This window comes from Hemitrygon akajei, unplaced genomic scaffold (genome assembly GCF_048418815.1).
Source record: "Hemitrygon akajei unplaced genomic scaffold, sHemAka1.3 Scf000038, whole genome shotgun sequence".
Taxonomy (NCBI): Eukaryota; Metazoa; Chordata; class Chondrichthyes; order Myliobatiformes; family Dasyatidae; genus Hemitrygon; species Hemitrygon akajei.
Window position 1 is genome coordinate 1,891,916 of NW_027331924.1, and position 27,200 is coordinate 1,919,115.

At 46.1% G+C, this 27,200-nt stretch overlaps 2 protein-coding genes across 2 annotated transcripts in view; one reads left to right on the forward strand and one right to left on the reverse strand.

Moving 5' to 3' along the window:
• The window catches only part of LOC140720244 (E3 ubiquitin-protein ligase TRIM39-like), a 420,075-nt gene that overhangs the window by 369,041 nt on the left and 23,834 nt on the right, over window positions 1–27,200 (reverse strand). The window lies entirely within an intron of this gene.
• LOC140720245 (E3 ubiquitin-protein ligase TRIM39-like) lies at window positions 10,122–25,569 on the forward strand. Its single transcript, XM_073035122.1, has 4 exons — window positions 10,122–10,918; window positions 12,626–12,648; window positions 12,736–12,854; window positions 23,539–25,569. Exons 1-4 carry the CDS (start codon window positions 10,811–10,813, stop codon window positions 24,090–24,092), a joined length of 804 nt encoding a protein of 267 aa, XP_072891223.1. The 5' UTR covers window positions 10,122–10,810; the 3' UTR covers window positions 24,093–25,569.

Here is a 27,200-nt window from a genome sequence, read left to right on the forward strand (position 1 = left end):
AAGATCAACCAGAGTGCAGAAGACAACAAACTTCGGCAATACAAATAAATAACGAGAACATGAAATAACCGCAGCGGCTGCCGATAGATGTCCGGTGCACTCAGCGCTCCCTGTTCAATCTGACAGGACAAGAAACAGTGAGGCGCAAAGGTAAACTCGTGTTTCAGAAAATCAGAAATAGAGAAGGCGTGGCCATTCGGCCCCTTGCGCCTCTTCTGCCCTTCACTCAGAACATGCTTGACTTTTGACCTCAGCACCACTTTCCTGCAACTTTCCATCACCGCTGAGCCCCAGGATATGTCTATTCAATTTAGAAACCTTGTGGAGATAATTGCAATGATTCACTGCACTCTGGGTGAAGAAATTTCTCCTCATCTCAGACCTGCTGAGTTGTCCTCGGATTTTGAGTCTGTAAGCACAGGTTCCACACCTTATGGGAAACATCATTCCAGCCCTTCCGCTGTAAATATCCTGTCAGATTGAATTTCTCTAATTCTGAGACAGGAATGTGATCTGTCTCAGTCAAAGCACCTCTTATTTCACTCATTTTGAGACAGTCCCAGTACGATGATTTGTTGTGGGAGCATCTCTATGGACAAGTGAGTGCAGTTATCCTGTGTTGTTCCACAGCCTAAAAGCTGAGGGGTGGTAACTGTTCCTGACCCTGGTGGGGCGAGTCCTGAGGCTCGTGTACCTTCTACCTGATTACAGCAGTGAGAAAAGAGCCTGCCGGTGTGGTGAGCCTGATCACAGCCGCCTGTATCACCGTTCCCTCTGGCCTGCCCTATCCGGGACCAAAGGGATTGCAGACAGTAAATGTGGTACTCTGTCGAGTATCACTGAGATCCGTCCCCTCTGGCCTGCCCTATCCGGGACCAAAGGGATTGTGGAGAGTAAATGTGGTACTCTGTCGAGTATCACTGAGATCCGTCCCCTCTGGCCTGTCCTATCCGGGACCAAAGGGATTGTGGAGAGTAAATGTGGTACTCTGTCGAGTATCACTGTGATCCGTCCGCTCTGGCCCGCCCTATCCGGGACCAAAGGGATTGTGGAGAGTAAATGTGGTACTCTGTCGAGTATCACTGTGATCACTCCCCTCTGGCATGCCCTATCCGGGACAAAAGGGATTGTGGAGAGTAAATGTGGTACTCTGTCGAGTAGCACTGAGATCCGTCCCCTCTGGCCTGCCCTATCCGGGACCAAAGGGATTGTGGAGAGTAAATGTGGTACTCTGTCGAGTATCACTGTGATCCGTCCCCTCTGGCCTGTCCTATCCGGGACCAAAGTGATTGTGGAGAGTAAATGTGGTACTCTGTCGAGTATCACTGTGATCCGTCCCCTCTGGCCTGTCCTATCCGGGACCAAAGTCATTGTGGAGAGTAAATGTGGTACTCTGTCGAGTATCACTGTGATCCGTCCCCTCTGGCCTGCCCTATACGGGACCAAAGGGATTGTGGAGAGTAAATGTGGTACTCTGTCGAGTATCACTGTGATCCGTCCCCTCTGGCCTGGCCTATCCGGGACCAAAGGGATTGTGGAGAGTAAATGTGGTACTCTGTCGAGTATCACTGTGATCAGTCCCCTCTGGCCTGCCCTATCCGGGACCAAAGGGATTGTGGAGAGTAAATGTGGTACTCTGTCGAGTATCACTGTGATCCATCCCCTCTGGTGGCACCCGGTCACCTTCGGGCATCTGCCTGGGAAAGGGGAACCCACTCCCTGTCGCTGTCCTAGAGGGTCCATATATAACCCTGAGGAGTGGCACAAGTCCCCGGGCAGGGTCTGGAAAGGGGAACCCACTCCCTGTCCCTGGTCGAGAGGTTCCATATATAACCCTGAGGAGTGGCACAAGTCCCCGGGCAGGGTCTGGAAAGGGGAACCCACTCCCTGTCCCTGCCCGAGAGGTTCCATATATAACCCTGAGGAGTGGCACAAGTCCCCGGGCAGGGTCTGGAAAGGGGAACCCACTCCCTGTCCCTGTCTGAGAGTTTTCATATATAACCCTGAGGAGTGGCACAAGTCCCCGGGCAGGGTCTGGAAAGGGGAACCCACTCCCTGTCCCTGCCTGAGAGGTTCCATATATAACCCTGAGGAGTGGCACAAGTCCCCGGGCAGGGTCTGGAAAGGGGAACCCACTCCCTGTCCCTGTCCGAGAGGGTCCATACATAACCCTGAGGAGTAGCACAAGTCCCCGGGCAGGGTCTGGAAAGGGGAACCCACTCCCTCTCCCTGTCCGAGAGGTTCGATATATAACCCTGAGGATTGGCACAAGTCCCCGGGCAGGGTCTGGAAAGGGGAACCCTCTCCCTGTCCGAGAGGTTCCATATATAAACCTGAGGAGTGGTACAAGTCCCCGGGCAGGATCTGGAAAGGGGAACCCTCTCCCTGTCCGAGAGGTTCCATATATAACCCTGAGGACTGGTACAAGTCCCCGGGCAGGGTCTGGAAAGGGGAACCCACTCCCTGACCCTGTCCGAGAGGTTCCATATATAACCCTGAGGAGTGGCACGTCCCCGAGCAGGGTCTGCAAAGGGGAACCCTCTCCCTGTCCGAGAGGTTCCATATATAACCCTGAGCAGTGGCACAAGTCCCCGGGCAGGGTCTGGAAAGGGGAACCCACTTCCTGTCTCTGCCCGAGAGGTTCCATATATAACCCTGAGGAGTGGCACGTCCCCGAGCAGGGTCTGGAAAGGGGAACCCTCTCCCTGTCCGAGAGGTTCCATATATAACCCTGAGGAGTTGCACAAGTCCCCGGGCAGGGTCTGGAAAGGGGAACCCTCTCCTTGTCCGAGAGGTTCCATATATAACCCTGAGGAGTGGTACAAGTCCCCGGGCAGGGTCTGGAAAGGGGAACCCACTCCCTGTCCCTGCCTGAGAGGTTCCATATATAACCCTGAGGAGTGGCACAAGTCCCCGGGTGTGGTCTGGAAAGGGGAACCCACTCCCTGTCCCTGTCCGAGAGTGTCCATACATAACCCTGAGGAGTAGCACAAGTCCCCGGGCAGGGTCTGGAAAGGGGAACCCACTCCCTCTCCCTGTCCGAGAGGTTCGATATATAACCCTGAGGATTGGCACAAGTCCCCGGGCAGGGTCTGGAAAGGGGAACCCTCTCCCTGTCCGAGAGGTTCCATATATAACCCTGTGGAGTGGTCCAAGTCCCCGGGCAGGATCTGGAAAGGGGAACCTTCTCCCTGTCCGAGAGGTTCCATATATAACCCTGAGGACTGGTACAAGTCCCCGGGCAGGGTCTGGAAAGGGGAACCCACTCCCTGTCCCTGTCCGAGAGGTTCCATATATAACCCTGAGGAGTGGCACGTCCCCGAGCAGGGTCTGCAAAGGGGAACCCTCTCCCTGTCCGAGAGGTTCCATATATAACCCTGAGCAGTGGCACAAGTCCCCGGGCATGGTCTGGAAAGGGGAACCCTCTCCCTGTCCGAGAGGTTCCATATATAACCCTGAGGAGTGGTACAAGTCCCCGCGTAGGGTCTGGAAAGGGGAACCCACTCCCTGTCCCTGTCTGAGAGGTTCCATATATAACCCTGAGGAGTGGCACGTCCCCGAGCAGGGTCTGGAAAGGGGAACCCTCTCCCTGTCCCTGTCCGAGAGGTTCCATATATAACCCTGAGGAGTGGCTCAAGTCCCCGGGCAGGGTCTGGAAAGGGGAAGCCTCTCCCTGTTCCTGTCCGAGAGGTTCACTATATAACCCTGAGGAGTGGCACAAGTCCCCGGGCAGGGTCTGGAAAGGGGAACCCACTTCCTTTTTCAATGAATTCAGGTAAAGCCCCTTGTCCGGACAGTTATACTGCTGAATATTTTAAATCCTTTTCTTCTATACTCGCTCCTTGGCTTTGTAAAATTTTTTATGATGCGTTAACTGTAGGTAAATAACCACAATTTTATGATGCCTCCATTTCTCCAATTCTTAAAAAAAGATAAAGACCCCACTGAATGTGCATCCTATCGGCCAATATCCTTGCTGAATACGGATTCTAAGATTTTTACCAAAATTTTGGCCACTATATTAGAAAATGTATTACCTCAAATTATCTCTGAAGATCAGACCGGATTTATTAAAAACTGTTATTCATCTTTTAACATTCGAAAATTAATTAATATAATTTATACTTCTTCATCTAAAATACCAGAATGTCATTTCCTTGGATGCTGAAAAAGTGTTCAATAGATTTGAATGGCTATATTTATTTAATACGTTGCAGAATTTTAATTTTAGCTTAAAATTTATATCATGGATTAAATTAATGTATTATAAACCTTTGGCTTCGGTTCTTACCAATAATCAAAGATCTCCTTTTTTTCAGTTGTCCCGTGGTACGAGGCAAGGCTGCCCTTTAAGTCCTCTATTATTTGACTTTGCTTTGGAACCTTTAGCCGTTGCCATTCGTGAATCACTTAATATTTTTGGTATTACCCGTGGGTAAGGGACTTATAAGTTATCATTATATGCTGATGATTTGTTACTATACATATCTGACCCTGAGAGATCTATTCCTGCTATTTCATCCTTGCTTGCTCAGTTTAGTAGCTTTTCTGGCTACAAACTGAATTTTAATAAGAGTGAATTATTTCCATTAAATATGCAAGTTCCAATTTATAAACACTTACCATTTAAAGTTGTCACAGATCATTTTACTTATTTGGGTATTAAAATTACCAAGAAACATAAGGGTTTATTTAAAGTTAATTTTTTACCTTTAATTGAACAAATGAAGCAACTTGTTACCAGGTGGTCCCCATTATCTCTGTCATTGATTGGTCGAATTAATACTATCAAGATGATAGTATTACCCAAATTTTTATATTTATTCCAAGCATTACCAATTTTTATTCCTAAATATTTTTTTGATATTATTGACTCCAAAATATCCTCGTATGTGTGGCAGAATAAAAATCCTAGATTAAGTAAAAAATATTTACAGAAGCCTAAGAAGGAAGATGGTTTTGCTTTGCCAAACCTGAGATTTCACTATTGGGCAGTTAATATTCAATATTTAATATTTTGGACACAAGAATCGGTCATAGTACCTTGCCCACAATGGGTAAATTTGGAGTGTAATTCTGTACAAGTCTTCTCATTGTTTTCTATTTTAGGATCTTCGCTTCCTTTTGCTTTATCTAAACCGAATAAACAAATAACTAATCCTATAGTTAAACATACATTAAGAATATGGTTTCAGTTTCGTAAATTCTTTGGCTTGAATAATCAAGCCCTATTATATCTAACTTCTTTTTCCAGCCCTCTTTTATGGACCAGGCCTTTGTGTTTTGGAAAACGAAAGGTATAACATGTTTTCGTGATCTATTTTTTAGATAACAGTTTTATGTCCTTTGAACAGCTGCCCAGCCTAAAAACCATTTTTTTTTTAGATACTTGCAAGTTAGAAATTTCTTGAATGTTAGTATTTTCTGAAATTATGTCCAATGGACATTACGGAAAAAATTCTATCTCTGAATCCTTGCCAGAAGGGTTAAGTAGCCATCATTTATCATATGATCATGAAAATACAGCCAGGAGTATCAGAAATAATTAAGAAGGAATGGGAAAAAGAACTTCACTGTCTTATAGCCACAGAGCAGTGGGAGAAAATTTTACAATTAGTCAATTCTTCTTCTATTTGTGCTAAACATGCCCTAATACAATTTAAGGTTGTTCATAGGGCTCACATGTCCAAGGATAAACTCGCTCGATTTTATTCTAATGTTAATCCGACCAGTGACAGATGTCATTCTGAAGTCGCTTCATTGACCCACATGTTCTGGTCTTGCCCCTGTTTGCAAAATTATTGGAAAGATGATTTTGGTATTACTTCAACAGTTCTGAATATCAAATTGCAACCGCATCCTATTACTGCAATTTTCGGTTTACCAATGGTGGATAATCCACCCTCCCCCCCCCCCCCCCCCCCCCCCCCACCAGCCCGGCGGATGATTACATTTGTTACATTAATGGCTAGAAGATCTATCCTATTGAATTGGAAAGAAATTAACCCTCCAACTATATTTCAGTGGTTTTCTCAAACTATTTCTTGCTCGAGTTTAGAAAAAATTACAAGTGTTGTCTTTGACCCTTCCGTTAAATATGAAGAAACTTGGAGACCATTTATTCAACATTTTCATATAAGCTAAACTGACTTTTCCTAAACCTTACTTTTATTGTCCTTAATTATTTGGATGGAGGTGCGGAGTTATTGACGGTACTGTGTATAATTGATATAATGCAATGCCCCATGTCGGTTAGGTATTTTTTCTTTTTTTTTCAGGGGGGGGGTTCTTATTTTCTCCATTTTTTGTAACCACTATGAGTTTGGGAGGTTATTATAATCTATTTGTATTTATACCTTAACCTATTAATTATGTACTCTCAAGCTCTTTGTATTCATGTTCCATTTGTGTTTGTTTAAAATCAATAAAAAGATTTAAAAAGAAAGGACTATTCTGAGGAAAGGGTGGAAGGGGCGCAACGGGCCGAGTGGCCAGACATGCTCCTGTTTTTTTTATTTTCTAAAACACGAGTTTACCTTTGCGCCTTGTTCTCCCTGGGTTTTCAGCCGTTCGGATTGCACAGGGGAGCGGTGAGAGCTCCGGAGATCCATCGGCAGCCGCTGCGGGGCAGCTCCCGTCTCCCAGCAGGAAGGGACGGGTCTGGGAGACAACTCCAGACAACAGGCCCCGATCCTCGGCGGGGAAAGGCCGGGCACCCTCTGTGTAGCTGAAACATCTCACGGAATCTCCGCCAGTCTCTTCAGCTCTGCCTTCGAAAGGATCAAAGACCCGCCGGTGGTGCAGCTGAAACCCGAGGCGCAGCTCCCGGTCTCCGGCCTCACTCGGTCCCGGTTCCAAACTCCGGCCCGGCCGGCACTCAGCGTCCCACCCACTGACAAGCCTCAGCCAATGAGAGCATCCCTCTCCCAGCGGTGATCGCTGATTGGCTGTGAGTGTGTGAGGACCGGCTGCAGCTGGGAGCTGGAGATGTCAATCACAGTTTGTTCCCAGAATTAAAGCAAGTTTCCCGAAACTCAAATTTCAAAGAAAATTTTATTATCAGAGTACCGATAAATCACCACATACAGCCGCGAGAAGCATTTTCCTGCGGACACACTTAGAAAAAGTATAGAATAGTAACCATAACAGAAGCAGGCAGTGAAAGATCAGCCAGAGTGCTGAAGGTAACAAACTGTGCAAATGCATTATGGCGAAACAGCGATAAATAACAAGAGCATGAAATAACCGCAGCGGCTGCTGATGGATCTCCGGAGCTCTCACCGCTCCCCTGTGCAATCCGACAGGCTGAAGGCCAAGGGAGAACAAGGCGCAAAAGTCAACTCGAGATTTTGAAAATAAAGAACAGGAGCAGGCGTTGCGCTGCGCTGTTCTGCCCCTCACTCAGAACATGGCTGATCTTTGACCTCAGCGCCACTTTCCTGCAACGCTGCCACATCGCCGAGCCCCTAAATATGTCGGTTTAATTTAGAAAACCTGTGGAGAAAACTCCAAATATTCACTGCACTGTGTTGGGGAATTTTCTCCTCATCTCAGTCCTGCTGAGGTGATCTCGGATTTTGAGTCTGTGATCCCCGGTTCCACTCCCCAGCCAGGGGAATCATCATTCCTGCCCCTACCCTGTAAATACCCTGTGAGACTGTGTCTGTCTCAGTCAGGAAGCTTCTCCATGTGAACCTTGTGTTAATGAAATTGGTGACAGTTCTTTCAGACCAGCAGCTTTGACCACAAGAACACCAGACAGTCGTCAGCACGGAATGTCCTGCAGTTACTGCAGGAGAAGGACTGGATGGACACAGTGGAGTGGTTCCCTGAGCAGACAGTCCAGACCATCTGGCAGAATGCCTCATCACCGGATCTCACCAACAGGCAGCAAGACCTCGCCTGTCTGGCGACGAGAGGGCCCCTCCCAGTCTGATCCTTGCTGCATGCCCGGAGATCACTCCCACAGCGCGCTGCCCCGAGATTACTGCAGTGGAGACTAGAGGGGCCCTTCCAGTCTGATCCTTGCTGCATGCCCGGAGATCACTCCCACAGCGCGCTGTCCCGAGATTACTGCAGTGGAGACAAGAGGGTCCCTCCCAGTCTGATCTTTGCTCCATGCGCGGAGATCACTCCCACAGCGCGCTGCCCGAGATTACTGCAGTGGAGACGAGAGGGTCCCTCCCAGTCTGATCCTTGCTGCATGCCCGGAGATCATTCCCACAGCGCGCTGCCCCGAGATTACTGCAGTGGAGACGAGACGGTCACTCACCTCTTTGCGGACTGTGGGCTGGCGAAGATCTGTGGAGAAAGATGCAAGGGCCTGTGCCACAGCAGCTGCGTGACAGAAGGCTCACTGATCCTCGGGCTGTTCCCAGGACGCGCAGGAAAACGGACAGCGAGTGCTGCTGGAAGATCATCAACTTGTGGAAAGACGTCCGAAACTTGTTGGCCTGTCATCAAATCGAGATGTCCGGAAAGCAGGGGTCACCAATCGGGATTGGTCTTTGGCATAGAAAAAGTTTGGGAACCCCTGTCGTACAGGAATGCTGCCGACTGACACATTCCAGACTACAGGGACACCATTGGAACTACAGGGATCCTTTACACTGGATAGAGAGTGGCCGGGCTGTCTGAGGAAGCTTCACAGTTATTGTAGTAGTGAACCACCCCGGGGGGGGGGGGGGGGCACATGGCTTCTCCTTTCAGCGCAGGACTTCAATCGTCTTCCAGGGGAAGGTCCTTCCGACCGCAGGGATGAGGCCTTTGGAGATTCAGCTGACGTTTTTGTTGCTCTGGGGTTTTAAGAGATGGGTTGGTAGCCATGCCGCCAACCCTCCTCCGCTCGTAGCCGGGCTTAAACAGTCCATGTCCGCGTTTTCTTATCTGTTGCCCGTTTAATGTGTTTTTGATCCCACACTAACCAAAATTTCCACTGAACATATCCAGCAGCAGAATGTTCATTCCCCGAGTCTGCAGCGCGCGTAGTGGACAATCGCGGTACTGCAGGGGATCAGCATTTCCCGGAAAGTGAAAGCATTCTGAATCAGGAAGTGCTGGGAGTTAACATGGCTTCGAAAAGAAAGGCCGAGAGTTGGACCGAGGAGGTAATTTGTCCCGTCTGCCTGGATTTCTTCATCGATCCGGTTATTCTGGAGTGCAGACACAACTTCTGTCGCTCTTGTATCACACGGTGTTGGGAAAGGGAGGAGAGAAACTCCTGCCCGGAATGTAGAGAGGCGATTGCTGACCGCACCCTCAGGGCGAATCGGGCCTTAGCAAATCTGGCTGAAAAAGCTCGAAATCTAAACCTGAATCCGAAAGGGAAGGAAAGTAAACTTCACTGCGAGGAACATGAGGAAGAACTGAAGCTGTTTTGTGAAACGGACAAGACACTAATCTGTGTGATCTGTGCAGTTGCGCAGGAACACAGAGAGCACCGCTTCAAGCCGATTAAAGAAGCTGTTAAAATCTACAAGGTAAAAGTAATCCGAATTTGATACTCTCCCCATCGTCTATTGTCCATGACACGAGCCTCCATAAACAACACATCATCCCCCCACCGTTCGCCGTCTCCAATGGGATTCTACCACGAAGCACATCTTTCCCTTCAAAAGCCCAGTCCCACCCTTCTCCACTACAACTCTCCGCTCTCTTGGGATCTCTCTACGTAATTCTGTTACCCACTCGCTTCTCCCCACTGATTTCTCTCCTGACACCGATACCTGCAAACGGGGCAAGTGCGACACCTGACTCCTACCATCCCCTGCCTCACCACTATTCATGTCCCCAAACAGCCCCCAAATCCCCCTTTTTCCTCCATGGTCGATTTTCCTCTCGCTCAGATTCCTTCTTCTCCAGCCCTTTACCTCTTCCACCTGTCCCCTCTCAGCTTCTCACTTCATCACCCTCCCCCTCGTTGCCCCTCACGTTGTCTCACCCGTCACCTGTCAGCTGGTTCTCATCCCCAACCTTTTTATTCTGGCTTCTGTCCCATTCCTTCCCAGTCCTGATGAAGGGTCTCATCCCGAAACACCGACTGTTTATTTCCCCTGAATATATGCTGCCTGACTCATTGAGTTCCTCCGGCATTTTGTGTGATAATCGGGTTTGATCACCTGTTTCTTTTGATGCATCTTTGTTTCTATTTCCTTCACTCTCTGACTTCCAGGATCAGCTAAAATCTTCCTTAGACTCTCTCACAAAAAAGAAATCAGACTTCCAGGAAAAGGAGCAGCAACAGAAAGAGAAGATTTCCGGAGTTCGGGTGAAGCTTCCTAAGTGGAATTTCTGATATTACTGTCGAGTTTTGCTCCCTTTAATGTGGAATAGCAGAGTATCGCAGCTCCAGTGACCTGGGTTCGATCCTGACCTCTGGTGCTGTCTGTGTGGAGTTTGCATGCTCTCCCTGTAGCCATGACAGTTTCAGACACATTCCAAGGACATGCTGGATGAATGGTTAACTACAATTAACCCTGTGAAGGTGGGGAAGGGTGTATGTGAATCAGCTGGGAGTTAATGGGTCAATGAGGGAGAATAGGTTTCAGGAAAACGTGAGGGAATGGGGTTGACGGGTATGTCTCAGAGGTAGTATGGACCCTAGTAGGCCGAACAGTCACCTTCGTATCAAAAGGAAATACAACACAGCAATGCAGTAAACTAATCTTCACCTTTTATTCGACAGGAACAGTCACACAGCGTTCAGACCCACGTCACATCCCAGTTTGCTGAACTGCGCCAGATTATCACGGAGAAAGAGCAGAGCTTACTCAGGGATCTCAGGACGGAAGACGCGAGGATTCTAAATTCAATGGAGAAAAATCTTCTTAAGATTCAAGAGAATATAAGGTTTATTCAGGAGGAAATCACCAAGTTAAAGGAACAGATGGATCAGAAAGACGGTGTGATATTTCTCAAGGTGAGGGAATATATTTCAATTTATTTCTGTCAAATTGAACTAAGTGAACAGTGGTATATTTGAAATAAACACAGCACAGCGGCCAATTCTAGCAAATCAATTGCCGCTGCTGGTGACCTCACACAGAGTATTCTCCTTGCATGACGAACCTCCAATCACTCCGCTAATGACATTCTAAATACCGGAGATTGATATTCGATCCTTTATCAGCAACATACAATACTTAAGTGATGAAATTTTCTGCATAATTTATCGTAAATTATTCTGCAACGTATCAGTCAAAGATATAGCATCTGCCAGTCCCTGGCTGAAAACAGCCCAGAACAAAGTATGAATACGTAACTTATTCCCTTTGCTTTTACCACGTCCCCACTCACGTGACTGATTATCGTAATAAACACATAACACAGAATACAATGCAGACGGAAAACAGACGTGTTACTCCTACACCCAGCATTTACAAATGGCAGTAAACCGTTTCTCTCCAGACAATTGATGCAACTGTTCAGGGTTGTTGTCCCAAAACTGGACTTCCACAACTTCTGTACGTCCCAGGACAGAATGCAATCTTCACTGAAATGATTTACTCTGATCATAACACAGAGCTGCTGATTGTGTCCTTAATTACCGCATTAAATATCCTCTAAAACTCCCATTAACACACAGTTCCAGTCACAGGCTGTAAATGTGTCTGGTGCGGTGGGTGTGAGGGTCTCTCTGTCAATCAGTGAGAACAAAGAATGTGACCCACACATCAGACTTATCCTCCATATCCGGTTTCCATCAGATTACAGAAACTTTCACTGTCTCTACATTTTCGAATTAGTTTTACATGGGATTGTGTCCCATTCTCCGTCATGAGCAGGCCATTCGCTCCATCTTCTATCAATTTCCCCTCGGCCACAAGCCTCCTGCCACCTACTCACTGCACTCAGCAACAGTGCCCCGAACTCCCTGGCCCCTCACGTTTTTATCCAGCCTCCCCATTACATTCAATGTCTGCTGATCCACTTCAACCACTCCTGTGGCATTGATTTCCACATCCACTTCACTAAATTTCTTGTGGGTTTTATTAAAAACCACCTGGCATTTTATTTTTGACTGAAGGTCTCCCCATAAATAGAAACATAGAAACAAAGAAAACCTACAGCACAATACAGTCTCTTTGGCCCACAATGCTGTGCCGAACATCTACTGACTTTAGAAATTACCTCGAGTTAGCCATAGCTCTCTATTTTTCCAAGCTCCATGTACCTGTGTAGGAGTCTTGTGAAAGACCCTATCGCATCCGCCTCCACCTTCGTTGCCGACAGCTCATTCCACCCATTCCAAGACACTTACCTGACATCTCCTCCGTACTACTTCCAAGCACCTGTGTCCTCTCGTGTTCGCCATAATGAGGTACTTTTTCCACCTTCGCGCAATCAAATCCATCACTAATCTTCAATTGTTCCATTTTATTATTCTGACGTTTTATCCAAATGGTAATGCACAGCCTGTCCTGTCTTTCCTGTAAGTTTCATCCTCTCAGTAATGGTCCAACTTTCAGAAACTTTCCCTGTAATTTTCCCCGTGGTTCTGTATTGCTGGTGTGTGTTTGTGACTGTGGGAGCGGGAATTTTACTCACCTTGTAATGATTTGGATGAAATTCAGGATGTGGACAGTAGATCCAAGTCTAATCAGATTTGTGCTTTTATTTATTTCAGGAGGAAGCTCATCGGAACAGGAGGTAGGACATGCTCTTTACTGAAACCCTGTATGGATTTGTAAAATACTTCAAAATTCCAGTTTATCACCAGCAGTTTAATATTTACAGAATCAGTGACGATGTCCAGGAATTGTCAGTGACAGATGAGGCCCTACCGGTTGAAAAATTCGATCACATCTATTTGTTGAACACAGTGTTGAGAGAAACACTTAATGACATTAACCGAGGTAAAACTTACAAAGTTTTATTTTCTCCTTGTTTATGAGACACAATTAAGATAATTTGAGGCAAAGATTGGCAGTAATAATAGGCTGATAGGGAACTGAAGTTTATTCCAATCATCGGGGGAGCAGACAGGAGAATCTGTGGACGTGAATGGGACACCCGAATGGTATGTTGCCTCCCAGGTGCCAGGGTGGGACGACTCGGATCGTGTCCGCAGCATTTCCGAGAGGAAGATAAAACAGCCAGATATCTTGGTTCATATTGGTTCCAATTACATTAGTTCCATTACTTTGTGCCCTGTGAGTCCAGTATCTGATTGACGCAGGTCTTCCCCCTTCTGGATCGGCAACTCTCACTGTTGTTAGAGGGAGAAGAGGGAGCAGTAGTGATAGGGGACTCAATCGTTCGGGGAACAGACAGGAGAATTTATGGATGTGAATGGGACACTTGAATGGTATGTTGCCTCCCAGGTGCCAGGGTCAGGGACTTCTCAGATCGTGTCTGTAGCATTTTAGAAAGGGAGGTATAACAGCCAGATATCTTGTTGTATTTTGCGACCAATGACATTGGAAGTAAAAGCAAAGAGGTCCTGAAAATAGAATTTGGAGAGCTTGGTAGAAAGTTCAGAAGCAGTACCTCCAGGGTTGTAATTTCTGGATTGCTGCCTGTGCCACGTGCTGGTGAGGGTAGAAACAGGACAATCTGGCAGATTAAAGATGGCTGAGAAGCTGATGCAAGGGTCAGGGCTTCAGGTTCTTGGATCAATGAGATCTCTTCCGGAGGAGGAATGACCTGCTCGAAAGGGATGGGTTGCACCTGCACCTGAGAGAGACAATATTCTCAGAGAGGTTTGATGGAGCTGTTGGGGAGGGTTTAACCTAATTTAGAGGGGGTTGGGAACTGGAATGAAGGGTTAGGACTGATGGTAAAATGCAAAAGATAGCATGCAGTCAGACTGTCCGACATGACAGATATGAGGACAAAATTGCAGCCAGCAGGGTGAGTATCAGTGCATTAGAGATGCAGAATTAAAAAGGGTAGCAGATACAGTACACAAAGTGTTATATCTCAATGCATGGAGTATGAGAAATAAGGTGGATGATCTTGTTGCACTATTACCGATTGTCAGGTATGATGTTGTGGCCATCACGGAATCGTGGCTGAAGGATGGTTGTAGTTGGGAGCTGAATGTCCAAGGTTACACAATGTATCGGTGGTATAGGAAGGTTGGGTGAGGGGGTGGTGTATCTGCTGGTAAATCATCAGCTAGATGTGACATAGGATTGGAAGATGTTGAATCCTTGTGGGTTGAGGTAAGAAACTGTAAAAAGTAAAAAATGACACTGACACCAGTCAAATACAGGCCTCCCAACAGTCAGTGGGTTAAGGCCCGCAGATTACAACTGGAAATAGAAAAGGCTGATGAAAAGGACAATGTTATGATAATCATGGGAGATCTCAACATGCAGATCAATTGGGAAAATCAGGTTGGTAAAGGATCTCAAGAGAGTGAGTTTGTTGAATGCAATGTGATGGCTTTCTAGAGCAGTTTGTCATTGAGCCTACTCGGGGAACAGCTCTACTGGATTGGGTGTTATGTATTGAACCAGAGGTGAGTAGTTAAAAGAAACCTTAGGAAGCAGTGCTCACAACATGCTGAGTTCAACTTGAAATTTGATAAGGAGACAGTAAAGTCTGACATTGTAGTATTTCAGAGGAGTAAAAGAAATTACAGTGGTCTGAGAGAGGAGTTGGCCAAAGCAAATTGGAAGGAGATGCTGGCAGGGATGAGAGCAGAGCAGAAATGATGTCAGTTTCTGGGAAAATGAGGAAGGTGAAGGATAGATGTATTCCAAAAATAAATAAATACTCAAATGGCAAAATAGTAAAACCGTGGCTGACAAGGGAAGACAAGTTAATGTAAAGGTAAAAGAGAGGACATACAACGACACAAAAAATAGCAGGAAGACGGAGGGTTGGAAAGCTTTTAAATATCTACGGTGAGGAACTGAAAGAATGATTGGGATGAAAAAAAAAACAAGAAATTGATTTGAATTCAATTGACTTTATTACTTACATCCTTCATATACATGAGGATTAAAAATCTTTATGTTACATCTCCGTCTAAATGTGCAGTGTGCAATTTATAGTAATTTATGATAAATAATATGTACAACAGGCTGGTTAATATAACATAGAAATTCAGTTGTGTCCACATGAGTTAATCAGTCTGATGGCCTGGTTGAAGAAGCTGTCCCAGACCCTGTTGCTCCTGGCTTTTAATCTGTGGTTCAGAATAGCATTCAATTCAAGAGCAGGGATGTGATGCTGAGGCTTTATAAGGCGCTGGTGAGGCCTCACCTTGAGTATTCTGAACAATATTTCTCAGAAAAGATGTGCTGGCATTGCAGAAGGTTCATTTCATAAGGATGATTCCAGGAATGAAAGGGTTCTCATACGAGGAACGTTTGATAGCTCTGTGTCTGTACTCGCTGGAATTTAGAAAGATGAGGGGGGATCTTATTGAAACATTTCGAATGTTGAAAGTCCTAGACAGAGTAGATGTGGAAAGAATGTTTCCCATGGTGGTGGAGTTTAGGACAAGAGGGCACAGCCTCAAGATAGAGGGGGGTCTATTTAAAACAGATGCGAAGAAATTTGAGCCAGCGGCTGTTGAATTTGTGGAACGTTGTGTGTATTTAAGGCAGAGCTTGATAGGTTCCAGATTGAACAGCATCAAAGGTTATGGAGAGAAGACCAGGGAGTGGGGCTGAGGAGGGAAAAAAAGGATCAGCCATGATTGAATGGCGGAGCAGACTCGATAGGCAAATGGCCTAATTCTGCTCCTATGTCTTATGGTGGTCAGACCACTACATTGTAGCATTGTGAGAATGAACTCGGATACACCAACAAGCATTGACGTGGGTCAAGATTTCATCTCGGGAGAAGCAAACACAGCATAACCGGCCTGGCAAAGCTCCCTCACACACATACACAGGAAGGACTGGCAGATTGTAGTCAGAGCCTCAGCAATGTATGTTGTTATTTCCCTCAGTAACCTGGATACCAATCTCTTCAGAGACAGTCATTTATTCATTTAAACAACTCAATCACGTATAACACATTGTCAACACACACCAGACATGTGATGATACACTGTAACATACTAATTCTTCAATCTGCACACTCTCCTTCAATGTGTATACACACCACACGGATATTTACCACAATCAACACACACACACACACACACACACACACACACACACACACACACACACACACACACACACACACACACACACACACACACACACACACAATATACTATCAGAGTGCGACAAACGGCCACAGAAATAGGTACAAATTCCCATTTAGGATTGAAATCTGCCGTCCTTACCCAGTCTGTCTGTTCTGTGGCACTGAGCTGCCCTCTGACGTGACGTCACATCAACACTTAACAGACAGACTCCGGGGTGAGATTCCTCAGGAGGATGATCTGGGAGGGTTTGATGGATGTTGAACTCACGGCCCACTTCATCAATCTGCAAGACTAAGATGTCTTCTTGAGCATGGCCCATTTGTGTGTGTTTGCCCCCCCCCCCATCCCTCTAACCATTTCCCATCTGTGTACCTGCCCAAATTTATTTTAAAATATTTTATTTTTACCTGTTTCTACAGTGTTTGAGGGCAAATTCCATTTACCAACCTCCCTCTCTATGAGAATATTACCCGATAGACCACTCAGAAAAAATTCCTGTCTCTCTTTCAATCTGAGGCCTCTGGTTCTGTACTCCCATTTCTTGGAAAAATAAATGTTATTTAAGCTCCTTATGAATAATTTACCTTGATCAGGGATCACACCTGAAAATCCTACACTACAGGTGAATAGCCCAAGCTTATCCACTCTCTGCTTTTAACCCAAGCCCCTAGTCCTGGTAACATCCTCCTGAAGCCTCCTGTCCAGTGTAATGACATCCTCCCCATATTCGGTAACCGGAAATGCAGACAATGCTCTAAGTGTGGTCTATCATCGACATCAAGAGGATAGTGAGGGATAAAATTGGTCCCTTAAAGAATCAGGGTGGTCAGCTATGTGTGGAGCCGAGGGAGATGGGAGAGATTTTGAACGATTTCTTCTCTTCGGTATTCACTAAGGAGAAGGATATTGAATTGTGTAAGGTGTGGGAAACAAGTAAGGAAGTTATGGAACCTATGACAATTAAAGAGGTGGAAGTACTGGCGCTTTTAAGAAATTTAAAATTGGATAAATCTCCAGATCCTGACAGGATATTCCCCAGGACCTTGAGGGAAGTTTGTGTAGAGATAGCAGGAGCTCTGACGGAGATCTTTCAGATGTCATTAGAAACGGGGATTGTGCCGGAGGATTGGCGCATTGCTCATGTGGTTCCATTGTTTAAAAAGGGTTCTAGAAGTAAGCCTGGCAATTATAGACCTGTCAGTTTGACATCAGTGGTGGGTAAATTAATGGAAAGTATTCTTAGAGATAGTATTTATAATTATCTGGATAAACAGCATCTGATTAGGAGTAGCCAGCATGGATTTGTGCGTGGAAGGTCATGTTTGACAAACCTTATTGAATTTTTTGAAGAAGTTACGAGGAATGTTGACGAGGGTAAGGCAGTGGATGTAGTCTATATGGACTTCAGCAAGGCCTTTGACAAAGTTCCACATGGAAGGTTAGTTAAGAAGGTTCAGTCGTTAGGTATTAATGCTGGAGTAATAAAATGGATTCAACAGTGGCTAGATGGGAGATGCCAGAGAGTAGTGGTGGATAATTGTTTATCGGGATGGAGGATCTGTTTTGGGCCCAATGTTGTTTGTAATATACATAAATGATCTGGATGATGGGGTGGTAAATTGGATTAGTAAGTATGCCGATGATACTAAGGTAGGAGGTGTTGTGGATAATGAGGTGGGTTTTCAAAGCTTGCAGGGAGATTTATGCCGGTTAGAAGAATGGGCTGAACGTTGGCAGATGGAGTTTAATGCTGAGAAGTGTGAGGTTCTACATTTTGGCAGTAATAATCCAAATAGAACATACAGGGTAAATGGTAGGGCATTGAGGAATGCAGTTGGACAGAGAGATCTAGGAATAACAGTGTGAAGGTGGAGTCTCATGTAGATAGGGTGGTGAAGAAGGCTTTTGGAACACTGACCTTTATAAATCAGAGCATTGAGTACAGAAGTTGGGATGTAATGTTAAAATTGTACAAGGCATTTGTAAGGCCAAATTTGGAATGTTGTGTACAGTTCTGGTCACCGAATTATAGGAAAGATATCAATAAATTAGAGAGAGTGTAGAAACGATTTACTAGGATGTTACCTGGGCTTCAGCACTTAAGTTGCAGAGAAAGGTTGAACAAGTTAGGTCTCTATTCATTGGAGCGTAGAAGGTTGAGGGGGGATTTGATCGAGGTATTTAAAATTACCTCGATAGAGTTGACGTCAATAGGCTGTTTCCATTGAGAGTAGGGGAGATTCAAACGAGAGTACATGATTTGAGAGTTAGGGGGCAAAAGTTTAAGGGAAACACGAGGGGGTATTTCGTTACTCAGAGAGAGTGATAGCTGTGTGGAATGAGCTTCCTGTAGAAGTAATAGAGGCCAGTTCAGTTGTGTCATTTAGGGTAACATTGGATAGGTATATGGACAGGAAAGGAGTGGAGACTAGGAGGGCCGGAATGGCCTGTTTCCGTGCTGTGATTGTTATATGGTTATATGGTTATATTAATGTGGATTTTACTTTTTGTTTTCAAAATGTCTTATTTGGGTTTACTAATAACACCAAATCTCACAGGGATCAATTCTTTATCATAATTCTTTTGTTAATTTGCAGCAAATTTTATATCCATAAATGCAAACACAGCAATAAGAAACCTTCATTTAGATATTTACGTCAGACTTCAAACGTCAAACGTATATAAACTATACGTTTATACTCTGAAAACTTCCCATAAACAGAAAACTGTAAAGACTGTATAAATCTGTCAACGTTTTGTGTTATCTCTGTAAATATTCCTGTTTTGTGACTTCTTTTAGATATAGTTCCTTCTGTCCAACAGTATTTAGAGTGGATTTCCTTGTTTATTTGTATATTTAAAGTTAATGGTTATATATTTGTTGCTGCTTTTGTGTGATTCTCTGGCTTTGTTAGCGTATGTTTAGTGTTTCTGTTTTTGTTTGTGTTCAATACAAACTTAAAAAAAATAATAATATTTACTTTGAGGCTCGGTGAACTTGCTTTGATTCTGAGAACAAACTGTGACTGACATCTCCAGCCACCCCCCCCCCCCACCACCCCCGGCAGCAGCCCGCCCTCGTACACACTCACAGCCAATCAGAGAACACCACTGGGAGTATCTTGCCTCCATTGGCTGGAGTGTCAGTGGGCGGGACGCTGGACGAACCGATGTTCGGCACGGACGAGGAGGGCCGAGATGGCCTGTTTCCATGCTGTGATTGTTATATGTTATATATGTTATCAAAGGCCTTGCTGAATTTCATGTGGACAGTGTGGAATAGGCTGATGAATACAGGACTGAAGGTGTTTTTTTAGATTGGGACAAGAAGGGCGGCGTGGGAGCTAAATTCTGAAGGAAGGCAGTTTTTAAAAAAAAACTTCGCATTCAAGAACGGCGAGACTGCGCAGGACAGCGCGGAGAGTTTAAAAAGATGACCACCCTATACAGCGGGCAGCGGAGTGGGTGGCAGCAGAGTGTAGGGCTTTGGCTCAACGGGCTGAGGCAGTAACGGGAAGAGGCGAGAGCGAGGCACCGACTCTTTTTCTCCCCTTGGCAAATCGGCCCGGACAGACGGGGGAACAGGGGGACCTCCAGCCTCCCTGATAGTCACATCTGCGCCAGGTGAACCGAGATTCAGCTCCTCGGAGACCGTGTTAGGGATCTGGAGCTGCAGCTTGATGACCTACTGCTTATTAGAGAAAATGAAGAGGTGATAGACAGGAGCTACAGGGAGGTAGTCATCCCTAGGCTACAGGGGTCAGAAAACTGGGTGACTGTCAGGAGAGGAAAGGGAAATGCCCGGATAGTGGAGAGCACCCCTGTGGCTGCCCCCCTCAGCAACAAGTATATCGTTTCGGATGCTGTTGAGGGGGATGACCTGACAGGGGACGGCCACGGTCTCTGGCACTGAGCCTGGCGCTGTTGTGCAGGAGGGAAGGAGGGAGAAGAGGAATGCGGTAGTCATAGGGGATTCCATAGTCAGGGGAACAGACAGGTACTGCATGTGCCTTCCATGTGCCAGGGTACGGGTTACACCTGAACCCGAAGGGGATCAATATCGTAGCGGGAATGTTTAATAGAGCTGTTAGGGAGGGTTTAAACTAATTTGGCAGGGGGATGGGAAACTGGAATGATAGAGCGGAGGAGGGGGAAAACAGAAATAAATCTAAGATAGTGAGCAGTAAAGATGCCAGGAAGGACAGGCAGGCGATGAGGCAAATTTGCAGCCAATGGGATGAGTTGCAGTGCAATCAAAACAAAAAGTGCCAAATACTGGACTTAAGGTGTTAAACTTAAATACACACAGCATAAGGAATAAGGTGGATGATCTTGTCGTACAGCTACAGATTGTCAGGTATAATTTTGTGGCCATCACTGAGACGTGGCTAAAGGATGCATGTCTCTTAGAGCTGAACGTCCAAGGATACACGGTGTATCGGAAGGATAGGCAGGTAGGCAGAGGGGGTGGCGTGGCTTTATTGGTAAGAAATGATATTAAATCATTAGAAAGAGGTGATATAGGATCGGAAGGTGCAGAATCTTTCTGGGTTGAGCTAAGAAACAGCAGGGGTAAAAGGACCCTGATGGCTGTTATCTACAGGCCTCCTAACAGCTGCAGTGAGGTGGACTACAAATTACAACAGGAAATAGAAAAGGCTTGTCAGAAGGGCAGTGTTATGACAATTGTGGGGGATTTTAACATGCGAGTGGATTGGGAAAATCAGGTCGACACTGGATCTCAAGAGAGAGAATTTGTAGAATGTCTACGAGATGGTTTTTCAGAACAGCTTGTTGTTGAGACCACTAGGGGATCAGAGGTACTGGATTGGATATTGTGTAATGACCCAGAGGTGATTAGAGAGATTGAGGTGAAGGAACCGCTAGGAGGCAGTGATCGTAACATGATTGAGTTCACTGTGAAATTTGAGAAAGAGAAGCCGAAATCCGATGTGTCGGCATTGCAGTGGAGTAAAGGAAATTACAGTGGCACGAGAGAGGAACTGGCCAAATTTGACTGGAAAGGGACACTAGCGGGAGGACGGCAGAGCAGCAGTGGCTGGAGTTTATGCGAGAAGTGAGGAAGGTGCAACACAGATATATTCCAAAACAGAAGAAATTTTCGAATGGAAACACGATCCGACCGTGGCCGACATGAGAAGTGAAAGCCAAAGTAAAAGCAAAGGAGAGGGCATTCAATGAAGCAAAAATTAGCGGGAAGTCAGAGGATTGGGAAGTTTTTAAAAGCTTACAAAAGGAAACTAAGAAGGCCATTAAGAGGGAAAAGATGAACTATGAAAGGAAGCTAGCAAATAATATCAAAGAAGATAATAAAAGCTTTTTCAAGTATATAAAGAATAAAAAACGGGTGAGAGTGGATATAGGACCGATAGAAAATGATGCTGGAGAAATTGTAATGGGAGATAAGGAGATGGCTGAGGAACTGAATGAGTATTTGCATCAGTCCTCACTGAGGAAGATAGCAGCAGTATACCGGACACTCAAGGGTGTCAGGGAAGAGAAGTGTGCGCAGTCACAATTACGACAGAGAAAGTACTCAGGAAGCTGAATAGTCGAAGGGGAGATAAATCTCCAGGACCAGATGGAATGCACCCTTGTGTTTTGAAGGAAGTAGCTGTGGAGATCGCGGAGGCATTAGCAATGATCTTTCAAAAGTCAATAGATTCTGGCATGGTTCCGGAGGAGTGGAAGATTGTAAATGCCACTCTGGTATTTAAGAAAGGGGCAAGGAAGCAAAATGTAAATTATAGACCTGTTAGCTTGAGAAGTGGTTGGGAGGTTTCTGGAGTCAATTGTCAAGGATGATGTTACGGAGTCATATGACAAGATAGGCCAAACTCAGCATGGTTTCCTTAAAGGAAAATCCTGCCTGACAAACAAGATAAAAGCCCATGGCACTGCGGGAAAGTTACATATGTGGATAGAGCGTTGGCTGATTGACAGGAAACAGAGAGTGGGAATAAAGGATCCCATTCTGGTTGTCTGCCGGTTACCAGTGGTGTTCCACAGGGGAAACAGAGAGTCTGGCGAGTGACTTGGATAGATTGGGAGAATGGTCAAAGAAGTGGCAAATGAAATACAATGTCGAAAAGTGTATGGTCATGCACGATGGTGGAAGAAATAAACGGGCAGGCTATTTAAATGGAGAGAGAATTCAAAGTTCTGAGATGCAATGGGACTTGGGAGTGCTCGTGCAGGATACACTGAAGGTTAACCTCCAGGTTGAGTCGGTGGTGAAGAAGGTGAATGCAATGTTGGCATTCATTTCCAGAGGAATAGAGAATAAGAGCAGGGATGTGATGTTGAGGCTCTATAAGGCAATAGTAAGACCTCACTTGGAATACTGTGTGCAGTTTTGGGCTCCTTATTTAAGAAAGGATGTTCTGACATTGGTCAGGGTTCAGAGAAGATTGAATCCGGGAATGAAAGAGTTAACATTTGAGGAGTGTTTGTTGGTTCTGGGCCTGTACTCACTGGTGTTTAGAAGAATAGCTGATTTATTATCCCACACAACCCTATTCTCCCGCCTCCTCCCCATAACTTTTGGGACTCTGACTGATCAAGAAGTTTACTTATTAACTTCTGCTTTAAAAATCAAACAGGAGAAAGTCTGCAGATGCTGGTAATTCAAGCTACACAGGTCCTGATGAAGGGTCTCGCCAGATCTCTCTGACACCTGTCTGGAGAGAGTTGATGTTGGGAGGATGTGGGTTGGTCGAGAACGGTAAGCACAGCCTCCGACTATAGGGTTGTCCATTTAGGACAGAGATGAGGAGGAATTCCTTTATCCACTGGATAGTGAATCTGCCACAGGCAGCTGTGGAGGACAAATAATTGAGTATATTTAAAGCAGAGTAACACACACAAATTGTTGGGGGAACAGCAGGCCGGGAAGTTTCTATGGAAAAGAGTAAACATTCAACGGTTCAGACTGAAACACTTTATCAAGACCTATGTTGTCCATCCGCTTTTGTGGAGTCAAAAGCTTCCCGAGTCTTCCGCCCCCCCCCCCCCCCCCGATCCGGGGCCGCGCTGCCCGAGTCTCCCCCTCGATACCCGGGGCCGCGCTGCCCGATTCTCCCCCCGATCCCCGGGGCCGCGCTGTCCGAGTCTCCCCCCGATCCCCGGGGCCGCGCTGCCCGAGTCTCCCCCCGATCCGCGGGGCCGCTGCCCGAGATTCCCCCCGATCCCCTGGGCCACGCTGTCCGAGTCTCGCCCCGATCCCCGGGACCGCGCTGTCCGAGTCTCGCCCCGATCCCCGGGGCCGCGCTGCCCGAGTCTCCCCCCGATCCCCGGGACCGCGCTGTCCGAGTCTCGCCCCGATCCCCGGGGCCGCGCTGCACGAGTCTCCCCCCCTCCCCCCGATCCCCGGGGACTCTCTAATTCTCTGCTTCTCCCCCCAGTCTCTGTCACCCTGAATGTGGAAACGGCGAATCCGTGGGTCGAGGTGTCTGAGGATCGGAAGAGTGTGAGATGTACCGGGACATGGAGGGATCTCCCTGACACCGGGAAGAGATTCACATTCTGGGATTGTGTGCTGGGATCGGAGGGATTCACATCGGGAAGACATTACTGGCAGGTGGAGGTGACGGGGAATCGGCTCTGGTGTCTGGGAGTCGCCGCAGAGTCTGTGAAGAGGAAGAGACGGGTCAGACTGAGTCCGGAGACCGGATTCTGGGTCATCGGGCTGCATTGTGACGTGTTACATCGGGATTATGACGTGTCCTGTGTTCGCCCCTCCCCCGAGTCCCGTCTCGCTGCCGGTCCCATCCCCGGGAGGGTGGGAGTTTATCTCAGTTACGAGTCCGGGACAGTTTCATTTTACAACGCGGAGACCAAGTCCCATCTCCACACCTTCACTGGGAATAAATTCACCGGGAAACTTTATCCTTTCTTCGCGACCTGGGATGTAAACCAGTGGCTGAGAATTTGCTCCGGTTCCGCTCCGGGTCTGTAAACGGGTCGGGTCCCGGGACCGGCGTCAGGAGTAAAGTCCCTGTAAATATAAATGTGCGGAGAGTGCAGCTAAATACGTGGCTAAGGAGATGGTGCAGGAGGGAGGGCTTCATGTTTCTGGACAATTGGGCTTTGTTCCCCGGAAGGTTGGGCCTGTTCCGACGGGACGGTTTGCCCCTGAACTGGGGGGGGGGGTGTGAGGAAACTAACATTCTTGCGGGTATATTTGCCAGTGCTGCTCCGGGGGATTTAATCCAGATTTGCAGAGGGAGGGGAACCAGAGTGTTAGAGCAGATAGTGAGGTGGAGGAGGATAAGGAACATGAGAGGACAGAAATGAAAAAAAAAAAATTTGCATGATATAAACATTCTCAGGTACATCTATTTCAATGCAAGGAGTATTGCAGGTAAAGCAGATGAGTTTAGGGCGTGGGTTGACACGTGGGATTACGACATTACTGCTATCAGTGAGACTTGGTGGCAGGAGGGGCAGAACTGGCAGCTTAATGTTCTGGTAAAATTGGAGAAGGGCAAATTTCGTGAAAATGAAAAAGGATCTAGGAAGAGTGGATTGGGAACAATTCTTTTTTCTGGCAAGGATGTGGTTAGCAAGTTCAAAGGCGAAATTTTGCTCGTGCAGAGTCTGCACGTTCCGGCCAGGATTAAAGGCAAAGTTAACAGGCATAGGGAACCTTGGTTTTCAAAGGATATTGGCGATCTGGTTAAGAAAAAGGGAGAAGTGTATAGCAGGTATAGGCAACAAAGTGCAAATGAGATACTTGAAGAGTATAGAAAATGTAAGAAAATACTAAAGGTGGAAATCAGGAAGGCAAAAAGACATGAGGTTGCTTTGGCAGATAATGTGAAGGTAAAGATTTCTACAAATATATTGAGAGTAAATGGATAGTAAGGGACAGAATCGTTCCCTAGAAGATCAGAATGTGGAGCCTCACGAAATGGGGGAGATCTTAAACAGTTTTTTTTTTGCATCGGTATTTACTCAGGAAACTGGCATAGTGTATATGGAAGGAAGGGAAACAAGCAGTAGTGTCATGGAACATTTGTAGATTAAAGAGGAGGAGGTGCTTGCTGCTTTACAGCGCATAAAGGTAGATAAATCCCCCGGCCCTGACTTCATATTTCTTGGGACCTTGAGAAAGACTAGAGTAGAAATTGCAGGGGTCCTGACAGAAATACTTAAAATGTCCTCAGCCACCGGTGCAGTGCCGGAGGATTGGAGGGTAGCTCTTGTTATTCCATTGTTTTAAAAAGGCTCCAATAGTAAACCAGGTAATTACAGGCCAGTGAGCCTGACATCAGTAATAGGTAAATAATTGGAAGATGTTCTGAGAGATCGGATATACAAGTATTTGGACAGCCAATGGCTGATTAAGGATAGTCAGTATGGCTTTGTGCGTGGTAGATCGTGTTTAACAAATCTTGTAGAGTTTTTTTCGAGGAGGTGACCAAGAAAGTAGATGAAGGAAAGGTTCTTGAAGAATCTTCTGCGTCTCTTGGTCATTTGTGAGGCACGAGAAACCACGACAAAATTGGCGACCGCGGCAGGACTGGAAAGAGACCCGCGGAAAGGAAACGGCAGATTGGGGACGCTTCCCCGTCCTCTACGGACCCCACAAGGCTAACAGAATTAAGGGTGCACCCAAACAAAAGGTAAGCGCTTTTTGCGACAATTTGGACTAAGAATTCTGTTGGCTTTGGGGAGGTCTTGGAGTCTCAGAAGTGTGGAACCACTGCCGAAGGGTCTCTCCGGTCCAAAGAATCTGGCAGAATTGGGGGTTAACAGGAGGCTCAGAGGATTGATCAAGAACACTGCAGTGAGGGTAAGTGCAAATAAGTTAATAAGAAGTTAAGAAAAATTCCACGTGGTGTTGGTAAATCCCTGTGGGTACCGCTTCGTATGAAACGAAGGGCTGATCGGGCAGGGAAAGTAGAATAGAATTAGAGTAGAAAATCCTCGTGGATACCGCCTTAAGAGATAAGGGTCTGAATAGACGAGGTGCAAAGAGAAAATTCTGTGGATACCGCTCTGAATAGAGGTCTGCACGGGCAGAACAGAATAGGAAACAAGGACAGTCCAATATATACTTTAAAGCGCTGGTAGATAGACGATAGACTAGGCATAGAATTAGAGTAAATATTATCCAGTAAACGAACTGTGAATCTCTGAAATACCTTAAAAGAGAGAATAACATGACAGGTAAAGGAACGGCAGTAGAGATTCTGAGCAAAAAATTCCCGATAGATAAATGTGAGATCACAAAAACTTCAGAAAAATGGGAAAAAAGAACCAAAAACCTGGTCACAAAGTGGCCAAGAGAAGGAACGTTTGATATAAGTTTGTGCGAAGAAATGGAGAGACTAATTAAAAATTACAAACCAAGGGATAAATCTAAGAAAAGAGGGCAAAAAAGAAAACGAGAAATGGAAGTGCTAAAACTATTCAGAACGGAGGGAGAAAGGCTGAGGAGGACAGGTACAATATTGATTACAAGCGAGGAAGACACTAAGGTGCTGGAGAAACAGCCTGTTAGAGAGAGAGAAAAGTACGGTGAGAAGCTGGCTTCGGCTCCGTACCCGGATGCGAAAGAAACAGAGAAACCCCCTCCCTATAATGAGGAAGGAACCCCTAAGCAGTGCCCCCTGCTGACGGGAACAGTAAACATGCAGGGAGAAGTACAGGTTTGGGATAATGAAGAGGAGAAAAAACAATACGAGAAGGAAAAAGCGGCGAAATGGAAGGAGATACAGGCATAAAGGATAAAGGTGGAACAGGTACAGAGAGAAATGGAAGAAGTGATTGAACGGATGAAATACTTAAGAGAGGAAAAGGAGTATGAGGAGTATCGGTTATACTATAGAAATAAACAGATTAGAGAAGAAAGTGGCTCATCAGGGCAGGAAGAGATGAGGCATTCAAGAAGAGGTGGAAAAAGATAGGAGATGAGAGTCTTGGAGAAACACAAGAGAGAAGGGAAACAAGCACGAGTAAGGATCATGAGGAGTCCCTGCCACAGGTGTACAGACACGGACAGAAAGAAAGAGAAGGTGACTCATTGGAGGAGCAAGAGTTAAGTGGAAAGAGAGAGGAT

Coding starts and splice junctions, on each gene's coding strand:
- LOC140720245 (XM_073035122.1), top strand. CDS start 10,811: ATGGAGAAAAATCTTCTTAAGATTCAAGAGAATATAAGGTTTATTCAG. Junction 12,649..12,735: donor GAAGCTCATCGGAACAGGAG/GTAGGACATGCT, acceptor TAATATTTACAG/AATCAGTGACGATGTCCAGG. Junction 12,855..23,538: donor ACTTAATGACATTAACCGAG/GTAAAACTTACA, acceptor TTCTCCCCCCAG/TCTCTGTCACCCTGAATGTG.